The sequence below is a fragment of the Bidens hawaiensis genome, unplaced genomic scaffold, assembly GCF_021521415.1.
Source record: "Bidens hawaiensis isolate Kalapana, Puna unplaced genomic scaffold, B.hawaiensis_p1.1 tig00022929_1, whole genome shotgun sequence".
NCBI classification, from domain to species: Eukaryota; Viridiplantae; Streptophyta; class Magnoliopsida; order Asterales; family Asteraceae; genus Bidens; species Bidens hawaiensis.
This window is the reverse complement of record NW_027493591.1, coordinates 120,967-140,202: the sequence shown is the minus strand read 5'-3', so window position 1 is coordinate 140,202 and position 19,236 is coordinate 120,967. Positions and strand designations below refer to the sequence as shown.

At 35.2% G+C, this 19,236-nt stretch overlaps 1 protein-coding gene across 1 annotated transcript; it reads right to left on the bottom strand.

Annotated features, from left to right (window-relative positions):
• Positions 1-13,567: 13,567 nt before the first annotated feature.
• On the bottom strand, positions 13,568-15,311 carry LOC143566640 (stress-response A/B barrel domain-containing protein At5g22580-like). The gene is made up of 4 exons (XM_077053284.1): positions 15,224-15,311; positions 14,912-15,056; positions 14,730-14,754; positions 13,568-13,768 (listed from the first exon to the last, which is right to left on the bottom strand). Exons 1-4 carry the CDS (start codon positions 15,309-15,311, stop codon positions 13,568-13,570), a joined length of 459 nt encoding a protein of 152 aa, XP_076909399.1.
• Positions 15,312-19,236: the final 3,925 nt, after the last annotated feature.

Here is a 19,236-nt window from a genome sequence, read left to right as displayed (position 1 = left end):
TTCGAGAATACGTTTGATTCCCCGATTAATCACTTCTACTTGCCCACTAGTCTGTGGGTGGTAGGCGGTCGCAAGCCGATGGGTGACCCCATAGCGCTGCAACGCCTTATCCATCTGTGAGTTGCAAAAATGAGTCCCTCGATCACTGATCAAGGCTTTCGGGACTCCAAAACAAGCAAATAGACTTTTTAGAAAACGGACTACCACTCGTGCATCATTCGTGGGTAGAGCTTTGGCCTCAACCCACTTTGACACGTAATCAACGGCCACGAGTATGTACTTGTTCCCACGCGAAGATGGAAACGGTCCCATGAAATCAATAACCCAAATATCAAAAACCTCACATACTTGAATAGCATTATGGGGAATTTCGTTTGGCGAAGAAATATTGCCGACACGTTGGCAACGATCACAACTCGTAATGAACAAATGAGCATCCTTAAAGATAGACGGCCAGAAAAAACCAGAATCAAAGAGTTTCTTCGCCGTAGAACTCACACTGTGGTGACCTCCTGTCGGTCCCACATGACAATGGCTCAGAATTTGCCATCCTTCCTTGACATCTACACACCTCCTAATAAGCTGATCAGCAACGATGCGGAAAAGATACGGGTCATCCCAAAGGTAAAATTTGATGTCACCAGAGAATTTCTTCTTTTGCTGGTAAGGCATCTTCGGGAGGTATCCGTCAGCAAGATAGTTCGCGAAATCAGCGAACCATGGAAAACCTTCCTCTTGTGCAGTAACAAACATTAGACTCTCCGTCGAAAAACGATCGTCGATCCTGATCCCCGAATCTCCTAAATCAACTCCCTCTAGACGTGAAAGATGATCGGCCGCCACATTCTCGGCCCCCTTTTATCACGGATCTCTATATCAAACTCTTGAAGCAACAAGATCAAACAGATAAGACGAGGCTTAACATCCTTCTTGCTGAAGAGATATCGAATAGTGGCATGATCCGTGTAAATAATCGTCTAGGACAGGACCAGATAGGACCTAAATTTGTCGAAAGCGAACACCACAGCTAAAAGCTCTTTTTCGGTGGTGATATAGCTTTCCTGTGCGCCATTTAAGGTCCGGCTAGCATAGTAGATCGGATGGAAGTGTTTATCCTTCGGTTGTCAAAGAACCGCTCCAACTGCGAAGTCACTCGCGTCACACATCGGTAACGACCAGTCGGGAGCGACCATGATCGGGGCGCTGACGAGTTTGTCTTTTAGAAGATCAAACGCCTCCATACACTGCTCAGAAAAAACAAATGGAGCATCCTTCTCCAAAAGTTTGGTCATGGGTCTCGCGATCTTAGAAAAATCTTTGATGAACCGGCGGTAGAACTCGGAATGACCTAGAAAGCTATGAATGGATCTCACAGAAGTAGGCGGGGGAAGATTAGAAATGGTCTCGACCTTTGCTCGGTCAACCTCTATCCCCGCACTTGAGATCCGATGCCCCAGAACAATGCCCTCGCGAACCATGAAATGACACTTCTCCTAGTCAACTCAGTGGGACATCATCCTCTCGAGATTTGATAGCCAATGATCGAAGGAACTCCCAAATACGGAAAAATCGTCCATGAACACCTCCATGGAGTCCTCGATCATATCATGGAAAATTGCCACCATACACCTCTTGTAACACCCCGGCTAAAGCGGAATACGCCCGAGTGTGACGTACAGATTGCCCAAAACACATGTGACACTATTAAGTGACAATATTATCATTAATTAATTCAAATATCAAGTACACAAGTTTGTAACAAGAAATACAAGGAAATACAAGAATAATTAACATCTTGACCATTTATTAATATAACCTAAGTACTAATGTCTTTGTCACGGCAACATCTTCTAAATAAGGTACCTGTAGCATATATATAAAATAAAGGTCAACTATATGTATAGTTGGTGAGTTCGCACAAGTTTTGATATAAGTACATAAAAATCTACAATTCCATGAACAAGTGTAAATGAGCAAGTAATGTCCTTTCCAACTGGGATTGTGCACCAGCGTACTCAGATAAGCGCAATTAAGGTCCTTTCCAGTTGGGATTGTGCACCAACGTACTCGGATAATGAAGCCATTTTCCACTCATAACAACAAATGTATTGAGCGCAAAGGGGGGTGTATGATCATACTATCTTGAAGTAATCCATGAGCAAGTAATTTGTAGCAAGTAACAAGTAAACACACAAGTCCATGTAGCGAATTGTAGTTTGTAAATAATGAATAAACGAAATTGTAATTTGGATAGGATATATATGCTACCCCCAAAAGTAGTAAAAGAGTAAAAAGGGGGTGTGAGAAACTCACCTTGATGTTGAAGACAAACTTGAAATAAAACCAAAAGCGCGTAAATGAAACCAAAGCAAATGAACTTCACGAACTATAATTAAAAGTACAAAATATTAACTAACAACTTATAAAAGTAAACAAACCGATTTGTTGGAAATTAGAAGAGTTGAATGTATATTTTATCATTCTATTTTTATTGTATCTTTTATGGCAATTGGTATTATAGTATTATTAAAAATTGTAACGGTAATTTAATGATTGAATTTATTTTAATATTATCTAAATATTAATTTAACACGAGATTGAGGATTATCACGTTTGTAGAATATTGTTTTTAACGAAATTTCAAGTTTTAACATGTTACTTAATCGAGTCCCGAACTAACCAGGTATAATACGAAAATAATCCAACTCGGTAACTTTTATCACCTTTGTATAATATCTAAAAGTATAAGGCATAAATTGTAATTAAAATTTTTAATATGTTTTAATATAACATAAAAGTGGAGGGACCTATTATGTAAAGTTTGTTTAAATATAATAATAATTATTATAATCATGAAAAGCAAGCAGCCTCCATCTCGTCTCCATGTTCGGTTTTCCGGCCAATACCTCCGGCGGCCGGAATCCGGCGCCGGAGAAACTGAAACATCGCTTTTAACTATCAACCGATTCGTTAATCCATCCTAATCGACATCTCCACTAACGCTAAGAATTTATACATTATTAATTTCATCACTAACAACCTAATAAACTCGTATTAATACCAAGACTATCGGTTTATAATTAAAACTTCAATAACACGAATCCGAAGCCAATCGGTTCAATTGAGACTGTGAGAAATTACTCTAATCATCATACAAACTCGTCCATATCAACAAATCAATCAAAAATACTCTCTATAACCTTTAAATTGTTCATCCCGTTTCCGATTCCGGCGAGGTCCGTTCACTTTCATTTCGGCAGCAATCCAAGTAAGTTTTATTTGGTTATGATTCGTTTCAACCCGATTAACAAAACCCCTAACAAAGATTTATCAAACATTGAACTAGTTAACAGATTTGAATAGCTAGGGTTTTGATGAGGAAGATTAACCTTAATGTTAAGTTAAATATATTTGTTTCTGGTTAGATTACAAAACTAACAAGCTGGCCAAGTGGTTAAGTCTTCTTTGTATACTCAGTAGGACCCCGGTTCAAACCCGGGTCTAGACAGTTTTTTTATTTTGGTATTTTATTTTCTACCCATTTTTCTTTTATTTAATCAATTTAACTTATTAATATATATTATAAATCAAATAAAATTATTTTAAGATTAGATAAAATTAGTTATAAATCATGTATCACTTTCTACCTAAAAACCGACTTTTGTTTTCATTAAAGTTTCGTGAAAATCCGATTATAAATTATATTATTAACTATCCTTTCACTAACTTTATAACACGCTAATGTAATAGTTTTGAAGTTAAAATTTCCGTTAAAAACAATATTCTACAAACGTGATAATCCTCAATCTCGTGTTAAATTAATATTAAAATAAATGCAATCGTTAAATTACCGTTGCAATTTTTAATAATACTATAATACCAATTGCCATAAAAGATACAATAAAAATAGAATGATAAAATATACATTCAACTTTTCTAATTTCCAACAAATCGGTTTGTTTACTTTTATAAGTTGTTAGTTAATATTTTGTACTTTTAATTATAGTTCGTGAAGTTCATTTGCTTTGGTTTCATTTATGCGCTTTTGGTTTTATTTCAAGTTTGTCTTCAACATCAAGGTGAGTTTCTCACACCCCCTTTTTACTCTTTTACTACTTTTGGGGATAGCATATATATCCTATCCAAATTACAATTTCATTTATTCATTATTTACAAACTACAATTCGCTACATGGACTTGTGTGTTTACTTGTTACTTGCTACAAATTACTTGCTCATGGATTACTTCAAGATAGTATGATCATACGCCCCCTTTGCGCTCAATACATTTGTTGTTATGAGTCGAAAAGGGCCTCATTATCCGAGTACGTTGGTGCTGTAACACCCCGTAACCGCAGCGGAAACGTAACCGGGGCGCCACAGACACCTCTGATATCAACCACATTGTTTATAAAGAAAACTGAATACATTAATATACTTCAAATTACATTATCTCGTATTTCATTACCGTCTAGGTGATACACACATCATACAATACGATACATAATTCTATTTATTATAATGTATCCTAACATCCCACACGCAAATCTTACACACATCAAGCACTTAGCACATAAGCAATCACTTCATCTTAATTGTACCTGAAAAGCATGTGAGAAAACGGGTCAACTACGAATAGTTGGTGAGTTTCACAATTTGAGTAAACCATGATAAATCCATATCATAATATAATATTATCGATGTAATTATGCTGAGCCCACAAGTGAAACCTTTGACTATCCACACACAACCCCGTGGCATACTCCGCCCACGGACCTGCCCCAAACCGCTATGCCTAACATTACATAGCAAAATATATAGAACAACAAAATAGACATGTGCAACTGGCTGGGAAACATCAGCAAATCCATGCCGGACCAGTTGGGTTTGTCAGACCAATAGTACTATCCACACTCTACCGGCTTTCAGTTAATCACTCGTGTTCCGGGGCCTTAGAATGTCAGCAACTCAGACAATTACCATCTTAGTACATTTCCGTACGATTCCCGTACAATAAAATATATGTAAATACACGCAAATCCATGCGTTCAGTATGTACTTAAACATTTCAATAGTAACATGCTTCCGCCCCGGGAAAATATTTAAAACAATTCAGTAAAAAGGGGCTCGTGAAACTCACCTTAGCACATGCAAGCAGGTAACAACAATCATTATCAGTTAACACGTCCAATCTGTAATATGATCCCTACGATCGTTACTATACACTCATTATTAATATAACTTTAACCGTGTTAACCGGTACATCTGGGGACACTGTTAACCCAGTACTGTACCCGTTCCGGGGGCAATGTTAACCCAGAAACACTTCTCCGGACTCAGATTGTGATATCGTTTAGAGTTCACTAGTCAAAATCACTATTAGTCATTATTCCCGTTTTGCGTGCCTAGCACGGTTATCCGTTTTTACGTTTCAAAAATGAGTTTGGTCACACACGACCCGAAAATAGTTGTTGACTGATAATTTAATTGTAGTTGTGAAATTAGAGCTCGGTTTAGACGCCCCGATTGGCTGCGGGACCCGTTTCCGTCTTTAGTACAACGGAAACTGTTAAATCGTTTAAAATTACCCAAATCATCCGAATTATTTTCGGATGATTTATTTTTACTTGTTTAACTCAGTTATATGAAAATAGTTCATTTTTAGGGTTTTTTTATACACCAGTCAGTTCGTCTACCCGAACTTTGCTGGTTTACGCGTTTTATATTATAAAAGTTCACTTTTATTCCAAATAAATATCCGTTCATCCTCGGATCTTTAGATTTTGCACAAATAACATTTTGACAGTGGGGAAATTTATAAAAATACTTCCAGAATTAATTTTTTATATTTAAAATTTATTTATCTATTTTTAAACACCATTTAAACACTAAATATGTCGTAAATAACAAACGACCTTAGAAAAATCCCAAATTTTTTCTGGATGGCCCCTGCCATCTCCATAGTCCCCTGTAATTTTTCCAGAATAAGAATCTTTTTTTACATGCCATTTTCACTAAAACCAAGCTAGAAAACCCTATAACTCATTTAACCGAAAAGCCTACTTAGACTTCTCCAACTGACCTAAAATTTTGTGTGTGACTCTTACATATTATAAAAAGATTATCTGGAATTTTCCAGAATTTTTCATGATAATTAAGTATTTTTCACCATTTTTAGCCAAAACCGAGCGTTAAATTCACCAAATATTCATCCTTTGTCCAAAAATTACCAAATATTCACAGAACTCATATTTTCATGTATTTAACACCTCTGTAAAATTTCATGACCTAACTCTAAACCGTCAACAATCTGTCCAAAAACTCATAACCGAACATAAACCGAATATACCTTTTGTTTTCCGCCACTACAAGCTACAAACTCGTCTTTCCGTCTTATCTACCACTAAATACAGAACCTACAACCAATATACCACAATACCAAGCAAGTTACACTCACGATCAAGCCTCTTACACTATAGTTTCGGTTAATGTTTCAAAACTAAAGTTTAAACCGTAAAAATTCGTTTTTGGTTCGTTTAACTCCTTTCTTGGACCAAGATCCCTTGTATAGCCCGTATACATCACTTGATCATACCAGAATCGGTTTTCATCTTTGAACCCTCATTTTCTTGCAAATAAACTCAAGAAACGAAGATGGACACGTAATTAACTCGGTTTTTACCTCGGTTTTCTTGCTCCAAATATCGGTTTTGAGTTCATGAAAGTGGAGAGACTTGAAGATTGTTGAATGGTTGGATGAAAAAAAAGAAATGAGGGCTAGGGGAATAACCCCAATCCGATCGGCATATCAAGAGGGGTGGGGTGGGACCCACTTCTCCAATTCTAGCCACATGTTTGGATTCTCGTAATCCGGATAATGTTTTGGATAATCTGGTTCAGTTCGTTTTTCGGTTAAATGTCTAATTCGGCTTAAAACGAGGCTAAAACGGTCGTTTTCGGCTTAAAAATGAAATTTATATAAAACCACTTTAAAAACTTTAAAAACTTAAACAATGACTTTCATTAACTTAAAACATCATATTATTAATAATTGCGCATCTTTTTCGGCTTGATCGATCGTCTCTTGCTCGGTTTGGTATTAAAGGTTTCGGTTAATGTACCGACGTACCATTAAATCGAAATTCTTTTTCTGTGCCGTACTTTACTTATCCTGAAGCATTAATGCTTCGTAAAATCACTAAATATTATAGATATCGTCTATAATTGAACCCTCGATTCGTTCGGGTTTCAATAACTATCGATCGATTAATCGCATATTTAATACGATGAATTATATATCACTTACAATCAATACAGTGAACCATGTATTCTCGTATAATTACTATGGTAATTCATGTACCCGACATTAAATATAACGTAACTATGGTCTACCGGTTAGGGTATACCTGGTTTAGTCGGAATCGTTACATTCTCCCCCCGTTAAGAAATTTCGTCCTCGAAATTTTACACGCCCCCTATCCCCTTCCGAGAGAAAGGTGGGGGTTTTTCCTTCAGAATTCACCCTCGCGTTACCAGGTATAATCTGGTCCTCGCTGTGAATTCCACTTAATCTTAATCAATAAAGCTTGGTATGTCCAAACTGTTTAATTTTCCCGTCTACTATCTCTATGAAATTATTTATGATATCAAGCATGTTTTCTATGAGTACCTCCATTACTAGTACTTTCGTTGCCTCATCGCTTAGGTACTTTTCAATCCGTATACATGGCAAAACATCATGTATAGTACTTAGCCCCTGAAGTACTTTAATCGATAAACTAAATGACCAATCATAGAGCTAGTCTCATGAGGTCCAATATATTAAGGAGCTATTTTCGGTTTTGCCAAACCTCATATCACCTCTCGAAGGTGATGCCTTAAAAATGCCTTGTCACCTCTTTCCAGTGACAATGGTTTCTTTTGAATGTTGGCATAAATCCTTTGCCAATCTCGCGCTGCTTTCAACTTATCTTAAATATTATAAATCCGATTGGTTGTTTCTCGAATCAATTCAAATCTTATGGCTTGATTGACGCCCATTTTCAATTTATCAAATTGGTGATAATTACTTCACCCATAGAAAGCTTCAAGCTCTCGATGCTTCCTTCCCCGCCTTCCAATAATGGAAGTAGGATTACTATTTCGATCTGAGATAATTGAAAATGGTACTCTACGACGTGATACCATTTCACCATCATACGTAACCATATCTTTCTCCAAACTCGGCCATTAATAAAATCCTTTCAGATATTCGTAACATCAATAGTCTAATCCGATCCCGGATGTATGGAATATTTCGATCTATGCGCTTCGTCCATGATTAATTCACGAAGGTCATTGAGGGTCGGGATCCAAACCCGATTTTTCCTACTCAAGGCATCGGCTACGACGTTAGCCTTGCCGGGGTGATAACGGATGTCACAGTCATAATCGTTTAATAACTCGACCCATCTTCGTTGCCTCATATTCAGTTCTTTCTGATCGAATATGTGCTGCAAACTTTTATGATCGGTGAAGATGGTGCACTTCGTACCGTAGAGATAATGTCTCCAGATTTTAGGTGCGAAGATAACCGCTCCCAGTTCTAAGTCATGAGTAGTGTAATTTTTCTCGTGTACTTTTAACTGCCGGGAAGCATAGGCTATAACCTTATTATTCTTCAACAACACGCATCCTAACCCTATACGCGATGCGTCACAATACGCGACAAGACCACCGTCTCCATCGGGGAGACTTAAAATCGGCGCTTGGCGCAATTTTTGCTTTAACGTTTGAAACGCCGTTTCCTGCTCTTTTTCCCATTCATACTTTCGATTCTTTTGAGTCAGGAGAGTTAAAGGTTGGGCGATGCTGGAAAGTTCTCTATAAATCGACGATAATATCCAGCTAAGCCTAAGAATTGGCGGATTTCCTTTGGCGATTTAGGCGCTTGCCAATTCTTAATTACTTCAACCTTACTCGGATCAACGTGTATTCCTTGGTGGTTTACAACGTGACCGAGGAATTGCACTTCTTGTAACCAGAAGTTACACTTGGAGAATTTTGCATACAACTTCTCCTGATTCAGAAGCTCTAAAATTATTCTTAAGTGTTGCTCGTGCTCTTCTTTACTTTTCGAGTAGATCAAAATATCGTCAATAAACACGATGACGAATTTGTCGAGGTAGGGTTTACAGACTTAATTCATGAGGTCCATGAACACTGCCGGCGCATTTGTTAGCCCGAAAGGCATAACTAAGAACTCGTAATGGCCGTAGCGTGTCCGAAACGCTGTTGTTGCAACGTCCTCCTCTTGAATTTTTTTTTTCATTTAGTGATAACTATATCTAAGATCAATTTTCTAAAAATAAATCGCCCCTTGCGGTTGGTTAAACAGATCATTTACTTCGAAGAAGTGAATACCTATTCTTGATCGTCACTTTATTCAATCCTCCCTAATCAATACATATCCTAACACTTCCGCCCTTCATTTCCCAAATAACACTGGTGCACCCCATGGTGACTAACTAGGTCGTATAAAACCTTATCCAATAATTCTTGCATTTCGGTTGGTGCAAGTCGGTAAGATACTTTAGCAACAGGGCCAGCTTGAGGTATTAAATCGATTCTGAATTCGACCTGTCGGGTTGGCGGTAATCCAGGAAGTTCTTCTGGGAAAACTTCAGGATATTTACGTAAAACCAAAACATCTTCTATATGTTTTCTTTTAAATACTTTTCTCTGTATCTAATCGCTTCATCGTCCGAAAGAGATCTTCTAATCATCTTCTTTTCATATTTGATTTCAGCTTCATGTTGAGTTAGCCAATCCATGTTAACTATTACGTCAAAACTTCCTAACTTTACTGGTCGTAGGTCAATAAGGAAAGGTTAATCGTTCAGAATAATAGGACAATTCCGAACAATTTAGTTAACCATTAGGGATTTACCGTTAGCGATTCTACAGTATAGGGTTCTATAGTTTCACTAATCGGTATCTTTCCAGATGATAGGAGGTCAATAGGAACTAACTTCTATCGACGACCGTAAAAGTATCACTGAAGCCTATTGATTTAAAACTACAACATATTTAATACCACCTTTGGATCATGACGTGCTTTATTCGAATTACTCACAAAAACACAGCTCCTTGCTTGATCAGAGGTTGATGCTTGTCATGAGGTTCGTCTTCCAACGACACCTTGGTTCAACTTTGGGCAATTTCTCTTGAAACGTTCTGTACTGCCACATTCATAGCAAGTACAACTGTTTGGCATAATTTGGTTTCTTTGGATGGATTGTTATTGAAGTTGTTGGGTTCGGAGTGGTTGTACACGAATGGGTTGGGGTTGCCGGTTCACAAGGCTTCAATTGGTTCTACAATTGGGGCATTATGTCCATCTTTACCATACCTGTGGCCTACTATCACTCGGCATTCTATTTCCTGCCGATAACCATATTTTCCACATTTAGGGAAGGACCCTTCATGCGGTTCATGTTTTCACACCAGAACTAGTCTTAGTATAATTCTGGGTTGTAGGACATACCTACTTATTCAAAAACCTATCTTGCACTATACCTTTATCATATCTCTTCTTTAACACTCGACGTCTCACCTAACGTCCTTCCATTCCGCTTCCCATAGAGTCGAATATATCAATGCTGGCTTGTGACACAACCCTTCCAAAGGTTGTATATTTTACAGGATTGACTATACTCCTTATCGATGGAGTTAGTCCCCAATATAGCGCTCACTTCGCTTAGTTTCAGGAGTAATTAGCCATGTTACCAGACATGACAATTCCTTCAAACGATTAGCGTGTTCTAAGTGATCAGCACAAGAATTTTAAATTCTGACCATATCATCTGAGTAATAATTTTCTAACTATAATTTTGTACCATCGTGTTCCATCACGATACAACATAATCTACCAACATATCTGTAGCATATTTCACTACACAATGTTCTAGACTCTTACCAATATCCTTAACCACTTCGATCTTTTCTATCCACTCGCTAATCTATTTCTCCCTTTACCATCAGTAAACTATTAATAATTTCATTAACACAACCAACAAACATATCCTTCATACCGGATCTAATTCATTACGACTACTATTCATGTTTAGTTTATAACTAATACTTGTAGTCATAATAGTATTCGGTGGGACATTATCACTCTTAGTAATACCACTAAGAATTGAAATATTCCTATTCATGTGATTGCTCGATCCATTATTCTGCGATCACATTTGCATCAACACTAGCAGTGATCTATGATACGTCATTCGGTATTATCATCTGCTATCTTTGAGCAATCAACTGAATCATATCAATCTCCATCATTGGAGTTACTCTTTTTATGTCATTCTGCCGTACTCATCCCGTACGCAGTAATCAATACTAATCTCACAGTATAGCTCGTTACCAGCTCAATCATAACAGCAGGTACACATACACACCAAATATTATCATACATACTACACATACCAGTATCTAGTATATATGTCCCACAAATATAATAACATATGGACTTAACCTGACGTCGGTTAACGTTTCAATATGTTTCATAACCCTTGTCACCAACTGACATATAGATCTTTCTCAACAAAGATTAATGTTTAATATGCTTGATTTCAATATCCTTCTGCATGTCAGCATAACCGATACATGCTTACCGTGAGCACCAAACGATTACGTACCACGGAGTTATAATATCCGTGTCAATTTGTATATCCGGCATACACGGTATACCACCTACGAACGAACAACCAATTATGCTATAATGATTCCAACACCTCTTTGTGTATGGGTAATCATTCTATTCGAGTATACATGGGTATAGGCATCTACCGGATGTAAGGATAACATAGGGAGTTGCACGGTTCAAGGTAATCGCGCAACCCATGTTGCCTTCAAATATCATCAATTACTATTATGGGACACTCTATCACTTGCTCAGTCAATGTCCTCAGGCGTTCTAGGTTCGCTAAAATCGGTGATTCTCGATCTGGAGGTAGTATGACTCATATGTTTGAGAGTGAGAAATACATATATATATTTCTATATATTATTTTTATCTGCTCATTTATTATCAAATTTATTATTATTATTATTATTATTATTATTTTATTTTTTTTTTATTTTTTTTTTACCTTAATGGAATAAGAATGGGTTCAGGTACAGGTCCGTCCGTACGTGAGGGTCGGCGGTTCGGGTGAACATAGGGGATTATTAGGATATACGGTACCGGTGTTGGTAGGGTAAGGGATTTATCAATTTTGATTGGGAGTGACGGTTACTAGATATTTCTGGTTAATGTCAAACGGGAGATCTAATTTGGTACTATCATAACTATGGCCCGATAAGTCAGACTTATCATCAACCGATGCTCTAGAAATTTCAGCATCCTTGGTACTTTTATTATTTCATCCCCCGGTTCCTTATCCGGGTCCTATTTCTCAATACATGTACCCACAAGATACGTACATATATATATACACATTAGCACGCATAAATAATATTATATACTTTACACATATGTTGCCATTTTTACCTATTAATGTACCCCGTGACTTCCCCTGAATTCCCTCGTGCAGACAAGTCTGTTATTATGTTCCGGACCATAATAACTCACTTGTCCATCAAAGTTCATCCAGATCTCGTCACTATAAATTATTAGTTGATATTCAGATCCTATAATACTTGAGCTACTGGTTATATTTTAGGTATCTTTTAAAGACATCCTAATTCTTTATAACCAATGGCTCTGATACCAAGTTCTGTAACACCCCGTAACCGCAGCGGAAACGTAACCGGGGCGCCACAGACACCTCTGATATCAACCACATTGTTTATAAAGAAAACTGAATACATTAATATACTTCAAATTACATTATCTCGTATTTCATTACCGTCTAGGTGATACACACATCATACAATACGATACATAATTCTATTTATTATAATGTATCCTAACATCCCACACGCAAATCTTACACACATCAAGCACTTAGCACATAAGCAATCACTTCATCTTAATTGTACCTGAAAAGCATGTGAGAAAACGGGTCAACTACGAATAGTTGGTGAGTCACTTACAACATTTTGAGGGATATGGGTGGCTCAATGAAGGAAGACTGAGATCTTTGTGATCTTCAATTCGATCCTGAGGGTTACTGGGTTTTACCACCAGTGAGTCTTTGGGCGGGTGAAATTTTCTCGAAACTGGCGATAACTTGGAGGCGCTTAAGAGTTTCGTACCGCTGGGTTGTGCTAGCTAGGTGGTGGTTTTTAGCCATTGGGTCACCCCATTCAAAGCACCTAGACGTTCTATGTTTGTTGAACGTTCAAAAAAATTGTCATTATCAATGTCATTTAATCAATTTAAAACACGAATTCAAACGCCATCTTAATAACTAATACCTTGTGCAATGAATAGTAAATTATCATAAATCAAGCTAGCAATGTTTATTAGAAAAAAAAATACATAAGTTCCTCATACAATCATCAAATCTCTTGAAAACATCTCTAGAATGATTATAACTTTCTTAATTTCTTCATGTAACAAATACTTGTGCGCCCAAACATCAAGCGATTGGAGGCTTAACTACGACAGCCGGGAAATCAAGAAGAACGATCTTTCCAATCGCGGTTGAGAATGTTGCCGAGAATTCAAGATGGTTCGGGTGGGCTTGGAAAGCATTGAAATCATCTTTGGAGCCAAATGTCATCATCAAAGCATGAGTGAACCCTTGTCTTAGCATCTCCATGCTTTCAATATCAGTTCCCTGTCACATCAAATGCTAATATCAACAAACTAATATTTATGCAATAATGTGTAATATTACGATTGTATCTTATTAAATTCGAGTCAAAGAGTTGACCGGTCAAAATTCGTTTGGAGTGTTTAAACAAACAAGGGATCCTAGATCATCAACCCATTAATATATTAAAAGATTTGCTAGTTATTTTAAATTATTTACTTATAAAAAATCAGACAACACGTGTGTAATTGATGATCTTGGCAGCACTATAAACAGTCGAACCAAACTCAAAAGCTGGATCACGTTATAACTAAATTTAAAAAATATATATACATCACATAGATATTAAATACTATAATGTTATAACACTATGTTCAAAAGAATAAATTAATGAACATTTTTCTGAAATAAAAAAAATAACTGATTTTTTGAAGTTGATTGAGTACTTAAATTTATAAGGTAATTGCATGAACAGTACGTGTTGTTTGCTTCTATTGCATCTATGGTCCCCCAGGGGTTTAGAAATTACATGTATGGTTCAGTACATGTATTGTGGACTTGTGGTCCTTGTGGCTTATATCACCGTTAACTTTTACTCAATGGGTTAGTAATAAAACATAACAAGTCACATAACTCCACCAACTTTCAAGATTAGTGAGGGCACTAATAAGTAGTCATGGTTGTAACAATCTATGTCGCCGATTAATCGTTATTTAATCAAAATCGATCAAACTTGAAAATTTTATATACAAAATCAGGTCAATACATGTCATATATTTGAAAATTTACATATAAATTTAAATATGTTAATCCCAATCCCACTGCTAGACTAGCGCCTAACGTATTATGCAACACTAACTTAACCATAACAAGTTTTATAAACCCCGAATGTCTTCATAAAAATAATAATAATTAACAACTTTAGTTTTAAATACCCAATATAATACAAAAACACCCTTCATCCTCATCTGTAAACCAAACGTACCTTAAATCTTTTGCTAGAGCTAGTACTACAAATAATCATATAGTATTTTACACAACATGTATTACTTATCATATATTCATATTTCACCATTTGGTAACTTGAAAGCATAACATTTCTATTGAATCCAAACCAAAATGATATAAAAGTGTGTGCCTCATGCATTAGAATATTATTAAACTTACCAAACAAAGGATTTGACAAGCTCAACATCAGAAACAAGCTTCTCCAAGCCTTTAATAATATCCTCCACCACCACCTCTTCTTTAAACTTCACCACCACCAAGGGTATGAACTCACCCATCTCCAACCGCCCAATAACACTTATGACTTTATGTGTAAATCATAATAATATTTATAGACAAACAAACCAAGGCTCCTAGCCTCCTACATATAACAACATGCATGTGACACACACTGGCACACACAATTATTATAATAATAATATTCTCGGTGTGTACAACTCCCAATGCACAATGTACAAGTGGGTCAATAACCATAAGTCAGCACTTCCGTCGCTGCGCCCCCACAGTCAAACCCACCGACACCGGTGTCGGAATCATGACATAAGTCCAAGTTGTACATCTTGTAGTAGTTGTTGTACCATCTTGACTTGGTCAATCTCAGTTTTTACATTAGCAAAAATGAAAAGTAAGGTTTTAGTGTAGATCTTTTTCACACTTCTGGCACCTTGAAAGATGTTTTTAAATATAGATAAAAAAAATTAATATTTACAAAATATATCCCCTAATACATGGTTAAACTTTCAAACTAGCTTCCGTTATCAATGGGACGGTGGTTCATTAACAAAAATAAAGTCTTTAAACATCTGGATTTAAGAATTGGAGGTCTTAGGTTTTAGTCCAACAAACAAGGATTAAAAAAAATTCGCCATTAATAAAACAAAATAGGTGGTTAAACTTTCAAGTTTCAAACTAATGTTTTACTGTACACAAATGTTGATGCATGCCAATGGTTAAATATAGTTTAAACTGATGTATTTTTTAAAATTAATATCTAATATTATTTTAAAAAGGTATATATCATCTGCCACCCTTTCATTTTCTTATTTTCGTTGGTTATTTTTGTTAATTGTTGGTGTGTGATGATTTATAATGAAGTACACATTTTTTTTTTAAGTTTTGACAATATGAAATATATAAATATTGATACATTCATATATATTCATTCTAAAGCCTTCATAATTTATAAACAAATTGTCTGAAAAACATATGATTAAAGAACATTAAGAAAGGAGGACGTAAGGAATAACAGAGAATGCACAATTCAACTATGTTGCAATCACGCACGGAGTTGGCAAACCATTTAAGTTAAAGAGTTATGCTCAATCACAACATTTAAGTGTTCTAGATAAATTCGAGCTAGTAAGGTTAAATAAGGTGTGTTACAATTTTGAATGGTTACTTGAAAATATATAGTTTCTAAAACCAAATATAAATTATCACATATTTGATTTAATTAAGCATAAGAATGGTTCCAATCAGATTCTAAAGTATCATAACTAGAGCAAAAGGTGACAAGTATATCTAGACAAAGGACGATCAAAGCACGTTCGGATTGTGGTACTACCTTGCCCCTTTATGTCGCGCACCTAACATATATTCCAGCTTTCCATAAAACTTAAAATATACGACTCGTAATATATGTTAAATAACAAAAATAAAAGTCTAAACCCGTACAGAGTTAAAGTCCTTAACGTAAAATATATTTTAAAACAAGGTTTAGGCCTCAAAACATATGTGACATATACATACACACAATTTAACAAGTGTATAAAGTATTAAGGGAATAGCCTTAAGTCTCTTAATGGTTATATATAGATAAAAATGAAAGTAAAAAATTGTTAAAAGGTAAGCATTAAGAGGTAGCATCTTAACCATTCAGACTTAATGTTACCTCTTAACCACTAAGAGGTTATGAGTTATTAAGAGGTAACCTCCTAATGACTGTTAAGAGGTTATCAAACAGCTTATATATTAATACAAAGATAAAAAATTGTTACTGTTGCTCCAAAGATAAAAACCTTTTTAACATAATAGCATTATTATTATTATTATTATTATTATTATTATTATTATTATTATTATTGTTATTGAATTATTGGCTGCACGTGTGGAGCGTCTTTAGCTGCTGCAGCAATTTAGTACAAAGGGTCATATGTCCATAACGTAATTATAAGTTATTTTTTGTCTCCCACCAAGAAAAGTGAAAATCTTCAAACGGTGGAAACTGCATATATTTTTCTCATCAAACCCCACAAATGTTTATAATATGCTTAGTATACAATGTGTATAACTTAACTTGTTTTTATTGAAAAATACCGGTCAGGTTTGAATTAGTATTTTCTTGGTTTCACCTTAGAATAAGCTTATTTATCTTTTTTTAGAAAGAAAAAAACAAGTCTAGTAACCTTATAAGTTTCAAAGAGAAGCTATCCCAAATAGTCCGTAAGTAGAAAGCAAATTGTAGTCATTTTATATTTTATAGCGAGGATATTTTTGGTTTTATTGTATATTATCTTACAAAATATGAAGATAATCTATAAATATAAAAAAATGATAATCCAGGTAAGACGCTTTATCTATCAATAGTTTTAACGTTTTTTAGAACGACCAACAAAACCCAACCCGCTATCAATTATATATAGTGTAAGCCTACCACCTAAAGACCGACTGTGATCAAACATCTGGTTCACATACGACATTTTGTCACAAACGAGATTCAAACTAGTGATATATCCTAGAGAAAGTCAACATGGTGTCACTATAACACTGCTCTTTTGATATCAACAATTTAACTACTAATACACATGTAACCTTGTTTTACAAGTAGGTTAGATGTGTATATTTTTGTGTATTTACTTTATTTACACGTATCTTTCTTTTAAGTAGGTCAGATATGTATAATCAAGACGTCAAAAGGTGATACGCAAACATAAAATGGATATAAAGAATTTACACAAGTATTTCATAACTACAAACCTAAACTCTTGTCTAAAAGTATATATTTTCATATAAATATATATGCTTATAACGATTGCTCTACTAATTGTACTATAAATAACTTTATTCAATAATTGATACTCCCTCCGTCTCAATTTAAATGTCCTATTTTGACTTTTCAAGTCTTTCTTTTGCAACTTTGACCGTAAATATTTTTGTTCTTGTCATATAATACTTGATGAAAATTATATCAATGTAAAATACATTTAAAACTCAATCCATTCATATAATTTTCATCAAGAATTATATGACACGAACAAAAATATTTACGGTCAAAATTGTAAAAGAAAGACTTGAAAAGTCAAACTAGGACATTTAAATTGGGACGGATGGAGTATATTTTAGAAGGGGTGAAAGTGGAATGTGTCTCTTTTTCCTCTCAAGCATGATGTTGATATCTTTATGAGAGACATGTGGGGTTTGTGTGAATATTATGGAGAGATTCTCAACAATGTGCATTGTTCTGTTTATGAGTTATCAACTTTCCAATCTTGATAAGATATGGATCCGATGAGATATCTTGTTAGTTGTCTACCTATTGTTTTATGTTCCATCCTTATATAGTATTACTTATACTATAAAACAAAATAGTTTGTATGTTTTGTAGATTTAAATTTCAATATAACTCATTAGAATCGTGTATTAATCACTTTTAGATTAAAGCAAACTGACGGCATTTCAAATCTTTAATCGAATAATTCAAAAGAAGCCAAGAGCTCATACATGAGAAAAAAAAATCGCCCATTGTAGGTGGGGAACCAAGTCAATGAAACATTACAACTTTTTGCAAAAATTATCGGTTATGACCATCAATACTTGATGTCTTGATAGTTATAAATGTCAGAAAATCCACGGTCACCCCAAGTATCACTGGCAAGTTGGTGTTGATTTACAATTTCAATCAGTAGTTAAGTTGCTATGGATGATCAGTTGTCACGAATGATTAGTTGTCATTTAGGATTAGTAGCCTTGTTGAACCGCTGGTTTGAAGTGCAAGAAGGAAACATAGTTTTGTAAAAGGGTGTACTTCACACTTCATAGCTAGTAACAATGTTTATCATCATTTCTTTTCCATGCTAAGTAATCCAACTAACTAAAGTGCTTTAGATGACATTATAATCACCGTAGTATATGTAATGTTAATTAGTATGTAAAATGTAGTTCAAAGTTTAGACAAAAATATCTAAAACACGTGATAGTGTTATTTATTTTACATATTATTAACGACTAATATCAACAATCGTCTCATATTGGCAAAGAGCTTTTAAGAACTTTAAGCTACAAGCTTTTAATAACAAACTCATATTTATTGAAAAGTCTTGTTTGGTTAAAGTAGCTGCCTAGCTGGAAGCTTTTAGGTTAGGAGAACAAACTTGAAGCTAAAAGCTCCAATTACAAGCTTTTGGTATTTCAAATTTTACAATTTTGGTACTTGAACTTTCATAATTTTTTGTTAATTCATATAATAATTACATATTTAACTCATA